General features: G+C 43.8%; 2 protein-coding genes across 4 annotated transcripts in view; one reads left to right on the plus strand and one right to left on the minus strand.

Annotated features, from left to right (window-relative positions):
* The window catches only part of RPL31 (ribosomal protein L31), a 125,275-nt gene that overhangs the window by 81,420 nt on the left and 27,165 nt on the right, over positions 1–16,690 (plus strand). The window lies entirely within an intron of this gene.
* Positions 1–16,690, minus strand: part of TBC1D8 (TBC1 domain family member 8) — a 153,555-nt gene that overhangs the window by 28,430 nt on the left and 108,435 nt on the right. For all 3 annotated transcript variants that reach the window (XM_077296631.1, XM_077296630.1, XM_077296632.1), the window contains 6 exons: positions 16,275–16,373; positions 13,272–13,340; positions 10,946–11,186; positions 10,756–10,821; positions 9,661–9,750; positions 9,476–9,576 (listed from right to left, as the gene is read on the minus strand). In XM_077296631.1, coding sequence (XP_077152746.1) covers positions 9,476–9,576; positions 9,661–9,750; positions 10,756–10,821; positions 10,946–11,186; positions 13,272–13,340; positions 16,275–16,373 — 666 coding nt within the window. The remainder of the gene's footprint in view (positions 1–9,475; positions 9,577–9,660; positions 9,751–10,755; positions 10,822–10,945; positions 11,187–13,271; positions 13,341–16,274; positions 16,374–16,690) is intronic.

Genomic DNA, 16,690 nt, shown 5'->3' on the forward strand with positions numbered 1-16,690 from the left:
ACAGAAGTTTATAACGTAAAGCCGTGAAAATAAAAAAATCGAATTTTTTCTACAAAAATGATCTTTTTGCCCCCAAATTTTTATTTTACCAAGGGTAACAGGAGAAAATGGACACCAGAACTTGTTGTACAATTTGTCTTGAGTACGCCGACACCCCGTATGTGGGGGTAAACCACTGTTTGGGTGCATGGCTGAGCTCGGAAGCAAAGGAGCGCCATTTGACTTTTCAATGCAAAATTGACTGGAATTGAGATCGGACGCCATGTCGCGTTTGGAGAGCCCCTGATGTGCCTAAACAGTAGAAACCCCCTAAAAGTGACCCCATTTTGGAAACTAGACCCCCCATGGAACTTATCTAGATGTGTAGTGAGTACTTTGAATGCCCAAGTGCATCACAGAAGTTTATAATGCAGAGTCGTGAAAATAAAAAATATATTTTTTTTAACAATAAAGATTTTTTAGCCCCCAAGTTTTTATTTTCACAAGGGTAACAAGAGAAATTGGACCCCAAAAGTTGTTGTCCAATTTGTCCTGAGTATGCTGGTACCCAATATGTGGGGGTAAACCACTGTTTGGGCGCACGGCAGAGCTCGGAAGAGAAGGAGCGCCATTTTGGAATTCAGACTTTGATAGAATTGTCTGTGGGTGTTATGTTGCGTTTGCAGAGCCCCTGATGTACCTAAACAGTAGAAACCCCCCACAAGTGACCAAATTTTGGAAACTAGACCCCCTAAGGAACTTATCTAGATATGTGGTGAGAACTTTGAATGCTCAAGTGCTTCACAGAAGTTTATAATGCATAGTAGTGAAAATAAAAAAATATTTTTTTTTCCCACAAAAAAGATTTTTTTAGCCCCCAAATTTTTATTTTCACAAGGGTAACAAGAGAAATTGGACCCCAAAAGTTGTTGTCCAATTTGTCCTGAGTATGCTGGTACCCAATATGTGGGGGTAAACCACTGTTTGGGCGCACGGCAGAGCTCGGAAGAGAAGGAGCGCCATTTTGGAATTCAGACTTTGATAGAATTGTCTGTGGGTGTTATGTTGCGTTTGCAGAGCCCCTGATGTACCTAAACAGTAGAAACCCCCCACAAGTGACCAAATTTTGGAAACTAGACCCCCTAAGGAACTTATCTAGATATGTGGTGAGAACTTTGAATGCTCAAGTGCTTCACAGAAATTTATAATGCAGAGTAGTGAAAATAAAAAAATATTTTTTTTTCCCACAAAAAAGATTTTTAGCCCCCAAGTTTTTATTTTCACAAGGGTAACAGGAGAAATTGGACCCCAAAAGTTGTTGTCCAATTTGTCCTGAGTATGCTGGTACCCAATATGTGGGGGAAAACCACTGTTTGGGCGCACGGCAGAGCTCAGAAGGGAGGGAGCACCATTTGACTTTTTTAGCGCAAACTTGGCTGTCGTGTTTGGAGACCCCCCTGATGTACCTAAAAAGTGGAAACCCCCAAATTATAACTCCAACCCTAACTCCAACACACCCCTAACCCTAATCTTAACCCGATCCATAATCCTAATCACAACCCTAACGATAATCACAACCCTAACCCCAAAACAGCCCTAATCTCAACCCTAACCATAACCCTAATCAAAACCCTAAATCCAACACACCCCTAACCCTAATCCCAAACGTAACCCTAATCCCAACCCTAATCCAAACCCTAATCCCAACTCTAACCCTAACTTTAGCCCCAACCCTAACCCTAACTTTAGCCCCAACCCTAACCATAACTTTAGCCCCGTCGTCACAAAAAAAGTTCAATGTAACCTTTTTTTTGTACATCGCGTCCGCCATTTCCGCGCATGCGTGGCCGTAACTCTGCCCCCTCCTCCCCAGGACATAGACTGGGCAGCGGATGCGTTGAAAAACTGCATCCGCTGCCCACGTTGTGCACAATTTTCACAACGTGCGTCGGTACGTCGGGCCGACGCATTGCGACCGCCCCGTACCGACGCAAGTGTGATAGAAGCCTAAAGCTACTTTCACACTAGCGTCGTACTCGGCCCATCGCAGTGTGCCGGGCCGACGTACCGACGCTAGCGTTGTAAGCGCCGCACAACGGGTGCAGCGGATGCTGTTTTTTCAACGCATCCGCTGCCCCATTGTGAGGGGAGGCGGGGGCGGAGTTCCGGCCGCGCATGCGCAGTCGGAAATGGCGGACACGTCGCACAAAAAAGTTACATGTAGCTTTTTTTGTGCCGACGGTCCGCCAAAGCACGACGCATCCGTCGCACGACGGATGCGACATGTGGCAATCCGTCGCAATGCGTCGCTAATGCAAGCCAATGGAGAAAAAACGCATCCTGCAAGCACATTTGCAGGATGCGTTTTTTCTCCGACACATTGCGACGGAAGCCAAAAAACGCTAGTGTGAAAGTAGCCTAACCCTAACCCTAGCCCTAACCCTAACCCTAAATTTAGCCCCAACCCTAACCCTAGCCCTAACCCTAACTCTAGCCCTAACCCTAATTTTAGCCCCAACTCGTCTTCTCCTGCCGGCTGCACTGCGCATGCGCCCGCCATAAGGAAAAAGCCGGCTGGCAGGAGAAGACAGAAGAGGACCCAGGGACACCGGGTGAGTATGTTAGGGTCCCCGAATCCCCCTATTTCTCTGTCCTCTGATGTGTGATCACATCAGAGGACAGAGAATTACAGATCGCTTTTTTTTTTTTTTTTTTTTGCGGTCGCCGGTAAACTGTCAATTACCGGCGATCGCAAAACAGGGGTCGGTGCAAACCGACCCCGATCATGTTCTTTGGGGTCTCGGCTACCCCCGGCAGCCGAGACCCCAAAGATCTTCCGGGTGCCGGGCGTAAAGATGGCGGCGCCCATGGGGACCCACGAGGAGCACCGAGGGAGATAGGTGAGTATTGGGGGGCTACCGGAGGCCATCGGGGACCCTATTTCTCTGTCCTCCGATGTGCGATCACATCGGAGGACAGAGAAATTAAACGGCACATCGCGTTTTTTTTTTTTTTTTGTTGCGACCGCCGGTAAACGGTTAATTACCGGCGATCGCATCTCGGGGGTCGGTAAAAAACCCCCGAATCATGTTCTCTGGGGTCTCGGCTACCCTCGGCAACCGAGACCCCAGAGAAAATCCGACTCTGGGGGGCGCTATTCACTTTTTCCACAGCGCCGTTAATTAACGGCGCTGTGGTTTAAGTACCCTTAGCGGCCGCCGTTAACCCCTCTGTGACCTTAGACGTACTATCCCGTCGAGGTGACCTGGGCCTATCTGACCCTCGACGGGATAGTACGTCATAGCCGATTCGCCGCGCTCACGGGGGGAGCGCGGCCGATCGCGGCCGGGTGTCAGCTGCATATCGCAGCTGACATCCGGCACTATGTGCCAGGAGCGGTCACGGACCGCCCCCGGCACATTAACCCCCGGCACACCGCGATCAAACATGATCGCGGTGTACCGGCGGTATAGGGAAGCATCGCGCAGGGAGGGGGCTCCCTGCGGGCTTCCCTGAGACCCCCGGAGCAACGCGATGTGATCGAGTTGCTCTGAGGGTCTCCTACCTCCCTCCTCGCCGCAGGTCCCGGATCCAAGATGGCCGCGGCATCCGGGTCCTGCAGGGAGGGAGGTGGCTTACCGAGTGTCTGCTCAGAGCAGACACTTGGTAAGCCTGCAGCCCTGCACAGCAGATCGTCGATCTGACAGAGTGCTGTGCACACTGCCAGATCAATGATCTGTGATGTCCCCCCCTGGGACAAAGTAAAAAAGTAAAAAAAAAAATTCCCCACATGTGTGTAAAAAAAAAATAAAAAAAATATCCTAAATAAAGAAAAAAAAAAAAAATTATTCCCATAAATACATTTCTTTAGCTAAATAAAATAAAAAAAACAATAAAAGTACACATATTTAGTATCGCCGCGTCCGTAACGACCCCACCTATAAAACTGCCCCACTAGTTAACCCCTTCAGTAAACACCGTAAGAAGAAGAAAAAAAAAAACGAGGCAAAAAACAACGCTTTATTACCATACCGCCGAACAAAAAGTGGAATAACACGCGATCAAAAAGACTGATATAAATAACCATGGTACCGCTGAAAACGTCATCTTGTCCCGCAAAAAACGAGCCGCCATACAGCATCATCAGAAAAAAAATTAAAAAGTTATAGTCCTGAGAATAAAGCAATACCAAAATAATTATTTTTTCTATAAAATAGTTTTTATCGTATAAAAGCGCCAAAACATAAAAAAATGATATAAATGAGATATCGCTGTAATCGTACTGACCCGACGAATAAAACTGCTTTATCAATTTTACCAAACGCGGAACGGTATAAACCCCTCCCCCAAAAGAAATTCATGAATAGCTGGTTTTTGATCACTCTGCCTCACAAAAATCGGAATAAAAAGCGATCAAAAAATGTCACGTGTCCGAAAATGTTACCAATAAAAACGTCAACGCGTCCCGCAAAAAACAAGATCTCACATAACTCTGTGGACTCAAATATGGAAAAATTACAGCTCTCAAAATGTGGTAACGCAAAAAATATTTTTTGCAATGAAAAGCGTCTTTCAGTGTGTGACGGCTGCCAATCATAAAAACCCGCTATAAAAGTAAATCAAACCCCCCTTCATCACCCCCTTAGTTAGGGAAAAATAAAAAAATTAAAAAATGTATTTATTTCCATTTTCCCATTAGGGTTAGGGCTAGAGTTAGGACTAGAGTTAGGGCTAGGGTTAGGGTTAGGGCAAGGGTTAGGGCTAGGGTTAGGGTTGGGGCTAGGGTTAGGGCTAGAGTTAGGACTAGAGTTAGGGCTAGGGTTAGGGCAAGGGTTAGGGCTAGGGTTGGGGCTAGGGTTAGGGCTAGAGTTAGGACTAGAGTTAGGGCTAGGGTTAGGGTTAGGGCAAGGGTTAGGACTAGGGTTAGGGCTAGGGTTGGGGCTAGGGTTAGGGCTAGGGTTAGGGCTAGGGTTGGGGATAGGGTTAGGGCTAGGGTTAGGGCTAGGGTTAGGGCTAGTGTTACGGCTAGTGTTAGGGCTAGTGATAGGGCTAGGGTTATTGCTAGGGTTAGGGCTAGGGTTAAGGCCCCGTCTCACATAGCGAGATCGCTAGCGAGATCGCTGCTGAGTCACAAGTTTTGTGACGCAACAGCGACCTCCATAGCGATCTCGCTATGTGTGACACGTACCAGCGATCAGGCCCCTGCTGTGAGATCGCTGGTCGTGTCGGAATGGCCTGGACCTTTTTTTGGTCGTTGAGGCCCCGCTGACATCGCTGAATCGGTGTGTGTGACACCGATCCAGCGATGTCTTCACTGGTAACCAGGGTAAACATCGGGTTACTAAGCGCAGGGCCGCGCTTAGTAACCCGATGTTTACCCTGGTTACCAGCGTAAATGTAAAAAAAAAACAAACAGTACATACTCACCATCTGATGTCCGTCAGGTCCCTTGCCGTCTGCTTCCTGCTCTCACTGACTGCCGGCCGTACAGTGAGAAGTGAGAGCACAGCAGTGACGTCACCGCTGCGCTCTGCTCTCACTGTACGGCCGGATCTCAGTCAGAGCAGGAAGCAGACGGCAAGGGACCTGGACACCGAAAGGCGAGTATGTACTGTTTGTTTTTTTTGGTAACCAGGGTAAACATCGGGTTACTAAGCGCGGCCCTGCGCTTAGTAACCCGATGTTTACCCTGGTTACCCGGGTGCTGCAGGGGGACTTCGGCATCGTTGAAGACAGTTTCAACGATGCCGAAGTCGTTCCCCTGATCGTTGGTCGCTGGAGAGAGCGGTCTGTGTGACAGCTCCCCAGCGACCACACAGCGACTTACCAACGATCACGGCCAGGTCGTATCGCTGGTCGTGATCGTTGGTAAATCGCTTAGTGAGACGGGGCCTTTAGGGTTGGAGCTACAGTTAGGGTTGGGGCTAAAGATAGGGTTAGGGTTTGGATTACATTTACGGTTGGGAATAGAGTTGGGTGTGTCTGGGTTAGAGGAGTGGTTAGGGTTACCGTTGGGATTAGGGTTAGGGATGTGTTTGGATTAGGGTTTCAGTTATAATTGGGGGGTTTCCACTGTTTAGGCACATCAGGGGCTCTCCAAACGGGACATGGCATCCGATCTGAATTCCAGCCAATTCTGCGTTGAAAAAGGAAAACAGTGCTCCTTCCCTTCAGAGCTCTCCCGTGTGCCCAAACAGGGGTTTACCCCAACATATTGGGTATCAGCGTACTCAGGACAAATTGGACATCATCTTTTGGGGTCCAATTTCTCCTGCTACCCTTGGGAAAATACAAAACTGGGGGCCAAAAAATAAGTTTTGTGGGAAAAAAAAGATTTTTTATTTTCACGGCTCTGCGTTGTAAACTGTAGTGAAACACTTGGGGGTTCAAAGTTCTCACAACACATCTAGATAAGTTCCTTGGGGGGTCTAGTTTCCAATATGGGGTCACTTGTGGGGGGTTTGTACTGTTTGGGTACATCAGGGGCTCTGCAAATGCAACGTGACGCCTGCAGACCAATCCATTTAAGTCTGCATTCCAAATGGCGCTCCTTCCCTTCCGAGCTCTGTCATGCGCCCAAACAGTGGTTCCCCCCCACATATGGGGTATCAACGTACTCAGGACAAATTGGACAACAACTTTTGGAGCCCAATTTATCCTGATACCCTTGTGAAAATACAAAATTGGGGGCTAAAAAATCATTTTTGTGAAAAAAAAAAGAATTTTTATTTTCACGGCTCTGCGTTATAAACTGTAGTGAAACACTTGGAGGTTCAAAGCTCTCAAAACACATCTAGATAAGTTCCTTAGGGGGTCTACTTTCCAAAATGGTGTCACTTGTGGGGGGTTTTAATGTTTAGGCACATCAGGGGCTCTGCAAACGCAACATGGCATCCCATCTTAATTCCAGTCAATTTTGCATTGAAAAGTAAAATAGCGCTCCATCCCTTCCGAGCTCTGCTATGCGCCCAAACAGTGGTTTACCCCCACATATGGGGTATCGTCGTACTCAGGACAAATTGCACAACAACTTTTGTGCTCTAATTTCTTCTCTTACCCTTGGGAAAATAAAAAATTGGGGGCGAAAAGATCATTTTTGTGAAAAAATATGATTTTTTATTTTTACGGCTCTGCATTATAAACTTCTGTGAAGCACTTGTTGGGTCAAAGTGCTCACCACACATCTAGATAAGTTCCTTAGGGGGTCTACTTTCCAAAATGGTGTCACTTGTGGGGGGTTTCAATGTTTAGGCACATCAGGGGCTCTCCAAATGCAACATGGCGTCCCATCTCAATTCCAGTCAATTTTGCATTGAAAAGTCAAATGGCGCTCCTTCCCTTCCGAGCTCTGCCCTGCGCCCAAACAATGGTTTACACCCACATATGGGGTATCAGCGTACTCAGGACAATTTGCACAACAATTTTTGGGGTCCAATTTCTTCTCTTACCCTTGGGAAAATAAAAAATTGGGGGCGAAAAGATCATTTTTGTGAAAAAATATGATTTTATATTTTTACCGCTCTGCATTATAAACTTCTGTGAAGCACTTGTTGGGTCAAAGTGCTCACCACACATCTAGATAAGTTCCTTAGGGGGTCTACTTTCCAAAATGGTGTCACTTGTGGGGGGTTTCAATGTTTAGGCACATCAGGGGCTCTCCAAATGCAACATGGCGTCCCATCTCAATTCCAGTCAATTTTGCATTGAAAAGTCAAATGGCGCTCCTTCCCTTCCGAGCTCTGCCCTGCGCCCAAACAATGGTTTACACCCACATATGGGGTATCAGCGTACTCAGGACAAATTGCACAACAATTTTTGGGGTCCAATTTCTTCTCTTACCCTTGGGAAAATAAAAAATTGGGGGCGAAAAGATCATTTTTGTGAAAAAATATGATTTTTTATTTTTACCGCTCTGCATTATAAACTTCTGTGAAGCACTTGTTGGGTCAAAGTGCTCACCACACATCTAGATAAGTTCCTTAGGGGGTCTACTTTCCAAAATGGTGTCACTTGTGGGGGGTTTCAATGTTTAGGCACATCAGGGGCTCTCCAAATGCAACATGGCGTCCCATCTCAATTCCAGTCAATTTTGCATTGAAAAGTCAAATGGCGCTCCTTTCCTTCCGAGCTCTGCCATGCGCCCAAACAGTGGATTACCCCCACATATGGGGTATCAGCGTACTCAGGACAAATTATACAACAAATTTTGGGGTCTATTTTCTCCTGTTACCCTTGGTAAAATAAAACAAATTGGATCTGAAATAAATTTTGTGTGAAAAAAAGTTAAATGTTCATTTTTATTTAAACATTCCAAAAATTCCTGTGAAACACCTGAAGGGTTAATAAACTTCTTGAAAGTGGTTTTGAGTACCTTGAGGGGTGCAGTTTTTAGAATGGTGTCACACTTGGGTATTTTCTATCATATAGACCCCTCAAAATGACTTCAAATGAGATGTGGTCCCTAAAACAAAATGGTGTTGTAAAAATGAGAAATTGCTGGTCAACTTTTAACCCTTATAACTCCGTCACAAAAAAAAATTTTGGTTCCAAAATTGTGCTGATGTAAAGTAGGCATGTGGGAAATGTTACTTATTAAGTATTTTGCGTGACATATGTCTGTGATTTAAGGGCATAAAAATTAAAAGTTGGAAAATTGCGAATTTTTCAAAATTTTCGCCAAATATTCGTTTTTTTCACAAATAAACGCAACTTATATCGAAGAAATTTTACCACTATCATGAAGTATAATATGTCACGAGAAAACAATGTCAGAATCGCCAAGATCCGTTGAAGCGTTCCAGAGTTATAACCTCATAAAGGGACAGTGGTCAGAATTGTAAAAATTGGCCCGGTCATTAACGTGCAAACCACCCTTGGGGGTGAAGGGGTTAAAAGGCGTATCGGCGGTCGTTAAGGGGTTAAAAAAACCCAAACAACATAATTCTATGCAGTGCGTAAAATAGGGGGGACAGGTCCCTGAGGGATCAGTGACTGTCATAAGCCATTCTGATGAATATGTAAGCAGAGCACCAAATGAAGACCCCCCCAGAGGCCGCAATGGAGAATGAGAATATCATTAACAGAAAACTGCAAATAAAGATTAAACAACAACTACAGTATACAGTATAACGGCGCCGACCTGACACTGTGTGTAGGTTACTGTGCACAATCCTGCTGACAGGCTCCCTTCAAAGAGAAACCTAACAGGTCTGTGAGAGCCAGAATTCTTGCTGGTTGGTAGGTGATCAAATACTTATTTCATGCTATAAAATGCTATTTAATTATTTAAAAATCATACAGTGCTATTTTCTGGTTATTATTTTTAGATTCTGTCTCTCCCAGTTGAAGTGTACCTACATTAAAAATTACAGACCTCTCCATTCTTTGTAGGTGGGGAAACTTGAAAAATCAGCAGTGCATCAAATACTTATTTTCCCCACTGTACATAAGGATTTCTTATGCGTCAGAGGTTTCAGAGATGGAGAAGAGACTATACCTGGGTCATTTTGGGCAATTCCTTTTCTGTGCTTTTATCCTTCTCTCTTGCCAAGTCTTTAAGCATTTGCTTTAGCTGTTTTTGATAATCCTTTTCCCCACCTGTAAATACCATAAACTTAAAATCTCATCTAAGTAAATAACAAGACATTTAATGGTCAAGGAGAAATAATAATGAGCACATACTGTTTGGTTTTGTAAGCTTCAATGGTCTGGTAGTTGATAACAATGGCCCCTTAAGTGGTGATTGACAGTCATGGTCACTCTCCGTAAGAGCTGTCAACAAAAAAAAAAAGTCAAGTTGACCAAAACAGCAAAATGAATACAAACATTTAAAAAAAGATGAAAACATCGCATTCCGGAAAAAAACGCAGCATGTTCATTCTTTGTGCGGAATAGCGAGGATTCCGCACACATAGGAATGCATTGATCCGCTTACTTCCCGCATGGGGCATGGGGCTATGCCCACCATGCGCAAGGTAAGCGGATCATGTGCGGTTGGTACCCAGGGTGGAGACTCTCCTCCAGGCCCTGGGAACCATATACCTGTAAAAAAAAAAAAAGAATGACAATAAAAAATCGTGATATTCTCACCTTCTGGCGTCCCCTGCAGCCTTCCCGCTCCTCACAATGCTCCCGTTCCCAGTAATGTCTTGCGACAATGACCTGTGGTGAAGTAGCGGTCTCGAGTGATGCTACGTAATCTGGGGTCATTGCCGTGAGGCATTACTGGGAACGGGAGTTGCCGGGAACATCGCGAGGAGCAGGAAGGCTGCGGGGGCCGCCGGAAGGTGAGAATATCACGATTTTTTAAAATTATTTTTAACATTATATCTTTTTACTATTGATGCTGCATAGGCAATTTCCGCGGCAATTCTGCAGCGTGTGCACATAGCCTAAGTGTGACTGTAATGAGAGGAAAGCAGTCTGTTAGGCTTCCTTGTTTACAGTATGACAGCAGCAGGCCCTCTGGAGGAGTAAGTGTCCCCCAACCTACCCCTGTGCCCACTGTCCCATAGTCAGTGTTACACTTCTGGAAGGACAAGCCACTTCGATCATCATTGAAGGTATATCTTGAAGACGAAACTAAGGTTTACAGCTAGTAATGTCACTTTTCCAACAGTAACTTTTCAAATTATTTCACATTCTGCTTTTTTTATGCAATACTGACAACTTTTCATCACCTTTTGATTTGTACATACATGGTGGCATAGCCATCGGTATGACATTAGCCTGTGTACACACATCTAGGCTGATATTTTTATGATCCATACATCTCACCTGGTGGTATATGGAGTCTATATAACAACTTGATTTTTTCGTTCATCTCACCATGGTAAATAATGTCTGAAAGCAAAAATAAATAAATAAAACACATTATGGATATCAATTGATCATATAACGGCAGCCTGCCATAACTAAACCTGCACACTATAGAATCCTTAGTTTGATCATACACAAATAAAATTACCTAAACACCATGCAAAAGACTTGAACTCAATGAGAAGGTCCTGATTTTCATCCAATATCCGGAACATCCTTTCTGCTAAAACTTCAGTGTGAGAACCCCAGGGCCAAGGCGAACACAACTTGAAGAGGGATGCAAACTGGCGACTATCGATCTTGTACTGTTCTGCATAAGGCCGTCTTGGGTCATGGCGCTCAACTAATGAAGAGATCCCTTCCCAGTAACAACTGATGAAATGCTCTCTCTGAAACGAAACAAGACAGATTTAGGTGAGAGAATGGTTCATAAATTATACTCCCATTATAAATCTCATCACTTGTCATCTGTCTGCCTAAAGATGGAAAAATTGAGAGGTGATTTATATTACCTCTGATGGTATTTCTTTTAGGCTAGGATCCTACAGGACTCAAACTGACCACATTAGTCTTCATCATTTCCGCCTATATCAATTTTTTGGGGTGATCAATAAAGTCCATGGGTGACAAAATGTATAAACTAATGGAAACTGATGTGAATCTATCATCAGTATGATTAGCTGCAGACCAGGCATTAGCCAAGTATATGTCATGCAGCTCAGATTTCAGAACATTTAGGCCCCGATTCATCAAGCAGTTTTATGGCCTAAAGCTACTTGAGATGACACAAAGTCTTTGCACAACTCTTGGTAGCACAAAAAATGTCTGACTTTTGGCAGTTTTATGCCAGTCCAGGCCAACTCCACTCACTTTTTGAAAACTGGACAGAGCTTAGCTGGAGAGGGTAGAGCCAAACTCACTCAGCGATGTCATCAACAGTTTGACCACAAAAGTGTCGTAAATTACGACAGAAATGTACCCCAGTACCTGATGGAGCAAATTTTGGCCGGCAGCTGAAAGATGGACCAAATTCATTAGGAGGCGTATCTTACTCCAGCGCACTCTTCATCAAAACTGGTGTGCAAAAAAACATTTATGAATCGGGGCCTTGGACTGGAATATGCAGCCAAAAAACAATTGGTGTAGCCTTACAATCTCCCTTTTCTAGAAGAATATAGCATGAGACAAATGCGCAAAGCAATTGCTACATTTCCACTGCAAATCCTCAGCAATAAATTATGATAACCGTTCTACAGCCAAATTGATTCAGACACAAAAACAGTTGAACTTGACTAATTTTGTGGCGCTGACAACTAATATGATACTTAAATTTGCTGGCTGGCTCTAATTTTCAAGATCCAGAAGAGGCTGTAATCACTTATCACAACTTTCATGCAGGCATATTGAACACTTGCGTCTTTGTTATTTCATCATCACTATTGCATTGTTAGTAGCCAATTAAACCTTATAGTCTGTAACTGTGGTAACCATCGGACATGAAGAGATACCAAACTTATGTTTTATTAATAATATATAAAATTTAACATTAAAAAGACAAGGCAAAAAAAGCCTCCAAAGAAAAAGGGGCAGATACCGCAACTCGGATCAAAAAAATGCAGAAATTAAGTATTAGGCTGATTTCACATTTGCGGTTGTGTCCGCAGCGTTTCTGAAGCATACATCTGCATGTGTCTTCATTTCATATCTTTATCATTGTAGACGCAGGTGCATGAGTTCACCTGCTTCATTTCGCGGTCTACGGCTGGTCGCGGCTAACGCACCATGTTAGAATTTTTGTGGCGTCCAATTTCCACCGCCATACGGATGCGGACGCTTGCAGAAGGAGTGCATCAAAACAACCCATTACAGTCTATGGGAACGCATAGGAACGCAAGGACATTCGTTCGCTTGCACAAGGGTCTATATACAGAAATCCCGTGAGCCACGCCTATTGGGAGTGGCTTGCGTCAATGAAATTCTTCTTGAAAAATTTTTTCATAACAAACGCATGTGCAAATACAACGCGAATGCAAGCAAACGTTGCGGTTTTTTTTATCCGTCATGCGTAAGTTGATGCGGACAAAAAACGCAGCGTTCTCATGCATTTTGCCATGCGTTTGCAGTTGCGTACGAAATGCTGCGGACTCGACCGCAAATGTGAACCTAGCCTAACAGCAGCTCAGCTCCAGCCACGGCTGTTAGTCACAGATGCCAGCTATGTAAAACAGCCAGAATCTACCATTTGTGGATTGGGCTCAGACTCCTGCTCAAATGCAGGAAGGGGTTAAATACATATTTGTTCATTTCCACATACTAAAGTGGAACAATATTACTGATATATCAGGAGTATAAACAGGTATGGCCATGCCACAGTGCACGCACAGATGACAGGTACGGTAAGTATGTACAGCAGTAGAACTACATTTAGATGGATGTGCCTAAGACGTTTCAGATGTCCAGATCCTTACTCTTACCTTAAACATGTCAAAAATATCTTCCAAATCTTCCTGAAGAAAAGACACATCAGGGGCAACAACTCTAAGCTAAAAAGGAAAGACACCTCTGGTGAGATTTAATGTGTGTCAAAGGAAGAAATGAGAGAGAACTACAACTCTCAGAAATTAGACACAGAACATCTGTGCAAACAATCTATCTATATATATAATTGTCTAAGGGGCACTTCCGTCTGTCTGTTTGTCTGTCTGTCACAGAAATCCTGCGTCGCTGATTGGTCGCGACCAATCAGCCATGGGCACAGTCCGGCCGCGAATTCGCCCCTTCCTACTCTGTCAGTGCCCCCTCCAGTCAGCGCTCAAACAGGGTTAATGGCTGCGTTACACCGAGTTATGCCGTGGTGTAACGCAGTCTGTTAACGCTGCTATTAACCCTGTGTGACCAACTTTTTACTATTGATGCTGCCTATGCAGCATCAGGGTGGATAAAAATCAATGTTTTTTTTAAAAAATCAAAAAAATCGGATTTTTTTTATTTAAATCGGATTTTTTTGATTTAAATCGGATTTTTTTCAATAAACTGCTTTTTGAGGAAAATATTTTACCATCCAAAGGTTCTTCCATCATGAGATAAAGCTGAGTTGTTTAACTCAGTAGAATAAAGGCTGTATATGTGTAACATTCACAATGCCATGCTCTTCCAGAGGTTTCTGTAGGATGCTGACTATCCAACAAGTTTGGGCATGTCAACTGAATGGAAAAAGAAACTAAACCAAAAGTGAAACCAAGCTAGAAGTGTGGAATTAAAGGGGCAGTATGAACAAAATGTGGAGGCTATTAATAGTTTATACAATTAAGACATGCTGCTTTTAAACACCTACCTATTGCCATATAGTAAAACAAAAAAGATTTTTACTTACTTTGGGGTCCCCCCCTCACCCTGGCGTTAGATCGTTGCCCCTAGTTTCGTCCGTGTAACTATGGGCGCACATGCGCACTGCTCTCACTTCTCATTTTAATCGTGATTTATATTAAAAAAAACCTTTTGATTTAAATCAGTGATTTAAATCATGATTAAAATCATGATTTAAATCGATCCGATTTAAATAGAAAAAAATCTTTTGATTTAAATCGCGATTTAAATCATGATTTAAATCGGCGTGATTTAAATCAATCCACCCTGTGCAGCATCAATAGTAAAAAGATCTAATGTTAAAAATAATAAACAAAATAAAAAATCATTATATTCTCACCTTCCGTCGCCTTTCCCGCTGCTCCTCGCGACGCTCCGGTCCATGCATTGGGGTCTCGCGAGATGATGACGTAGCAGTCTTGCGAGCCTGCTACGTCATCATCTCGCAAGACCGCAATGCATTCTTGGGACCGGAGCGTCGCGAGGAGCAGCGGGAAAGGCGACGGAAGGTGAGAATATAATGACCGGCCGGGCACGACCAATCAGCGACAGGCGCAGTCCGGCCGTGAATTGGCGTGGTTTTTGAACCACACTTCGCTGATTGGTCGCGCCCGGCCAGCCAAATCCTGTGTATTCATTGCATTATTCTTAAATCTTCAAAAATAAACTACATACAGTACATATTCTAGAATACCCGATGCGTATCGGGCTACCATCTAGTCTACTATATAATTGTCTAATTCTGTCTGTTTGTCTGTAATGGAAATCCCGCGTCGCTGATTGGTCGCGCCAGCAGACCGCGACCAATCAGCGACAGGTGCAGTCCGGCCGTAGTTCAGTCACAGTGCGACATAGTTCAGTCACGTTCACTGAACACGTTCAGTCAGTCAGAATATTCTAGAACACCCGATGCGTAAGAATCAGGCCACAATCTAATGTAGTTATTCAATATTCTCCTAGAGAAATCATGACAGGGCTTTCATCATGTAGAACGTGCTCCATACTTGTGTACTGAGAATAAATAATCCCAACACAGTATGAAACAGAGACCTGTTGTATGAGATTATCATTAAGGCTATATGCTCCCCAAATATCTGATATTAGTGGAGTCATAGGCTGGGCTGTTTGTGATTCTGTCCTACAGAGATCAGAGGCCCATGCATGAAGCAATATTTCTATTCTAGATTCTGTTTTAGTGAAATAACAGGCAGGTTTGCCTTTGGGGAATGTGCACATTAAAGGAAATCTGTCAGCAGGATTTGCTATGTAATCTGATAGCAGCATAATGTAGGGACACAGATCCTGATTCCTGGTGGGAGAATTATTGGACTAACAGGCACAAGGGCAGCTTATCCTGTAGTGATTATGTCCTGCTGATAAAACACTGGTAGAATTGGAACAGCAAAACACAGTAAGTGACACATCACTGGAATCAGACTCGGTTCCCCTAACATCAAGCTGCTCTCAGATTACATAGCAAAAACCTACTGACAGATTCCCCTTCATAGGTGCTGACAACAATGTTAATTCCATTACAGGGAACCAGTCATGTAATTTTTTGCATTGATGCAATGTGCATCACTAACATGTTTTTTTTCATTAAAATCGGCTAATCAAGTGCAAAAAGCACTTTTATATAGTTAGATCATACCTGCTCATTTAGCTATAGGGGTGTGCTTTATTTTCGTTCAGTCACAGGTGTCAATTTCACTGATGTTCTGGGTTGTGGTTTTGTCACACGAATGCGTTGTAAAGTCCCGTGATTGCGCAGTGTCGAGCAGGGAGCCGCACTTGCTACACACTGTGCAAGCACGGCACCAAGCTCCACACTGCGCAATCACAGCTCCATGCTACACCCTGCGCAAGCACGGAAAATTTAATTGCGAGGGTGGCGACATCCGTGACTGAACAAAAAAGAAGCACCCCCCGTTACTAAATGAGCAGCTATGATCTAACTATATTAAGTGCTTTTTGGACATTATTACACAGCTGTTTTTAATGAAAAAAAACATGTTCAGGACGCACATTGCATCACTAACAACGCACTGGGGACAGTTTACATGCTAAAAAGGAAGTGGCTGGTTCCCTTTAACTACCCACAAGGTACTTACAACATTTTGTTTTGTAGTGTCCTCATGGCTTTGAAGAACCTGAATCCTATTTTTACAGCGCAAGTGTTCAATTTGTTCAACAGAGCCGTTGCCAAATTTCTGGAATGACATAAAATCAATCAATCAGTTCTCTTCATGGGAATAGCAAAATGATAAACTGATCACTTTAAAAGCGAGAACCTCTGTGCACAAGTGACACAAGCACTAAATGATCGTATTGACTGAGACAGAGATGATGCCATAACAAGAATACAGCAGACTTGACCTGGCCTCAGACTTTAGATATCGGTGTGTATATATTAGGGTGCCAAGGATATGCATGGTAAAAATTAGGTAGCAAGTTTTTGAAGGTCTTACCCCCTAATTTTGTTCCCTTTTGGTCATAGATATTTAAAAAAAATTATTATTATTTTTTT

This window comes from Ranitomeya variabilis, chromosome 3, assembly GCF_051348905.1.
Source record: "Ranitomeya variabilis isolate aRanVar5 chromosome 3, aRanVar5.hap1, whole genome shotgun sequence".
Taxonomy (NCBI): domain Eukaryota; kingdom Metazoa; phylum Chordata; class Amphibia; order Anura; family Dendrobatidae; genus Ranitomeya; species Ranitomeya variabilis.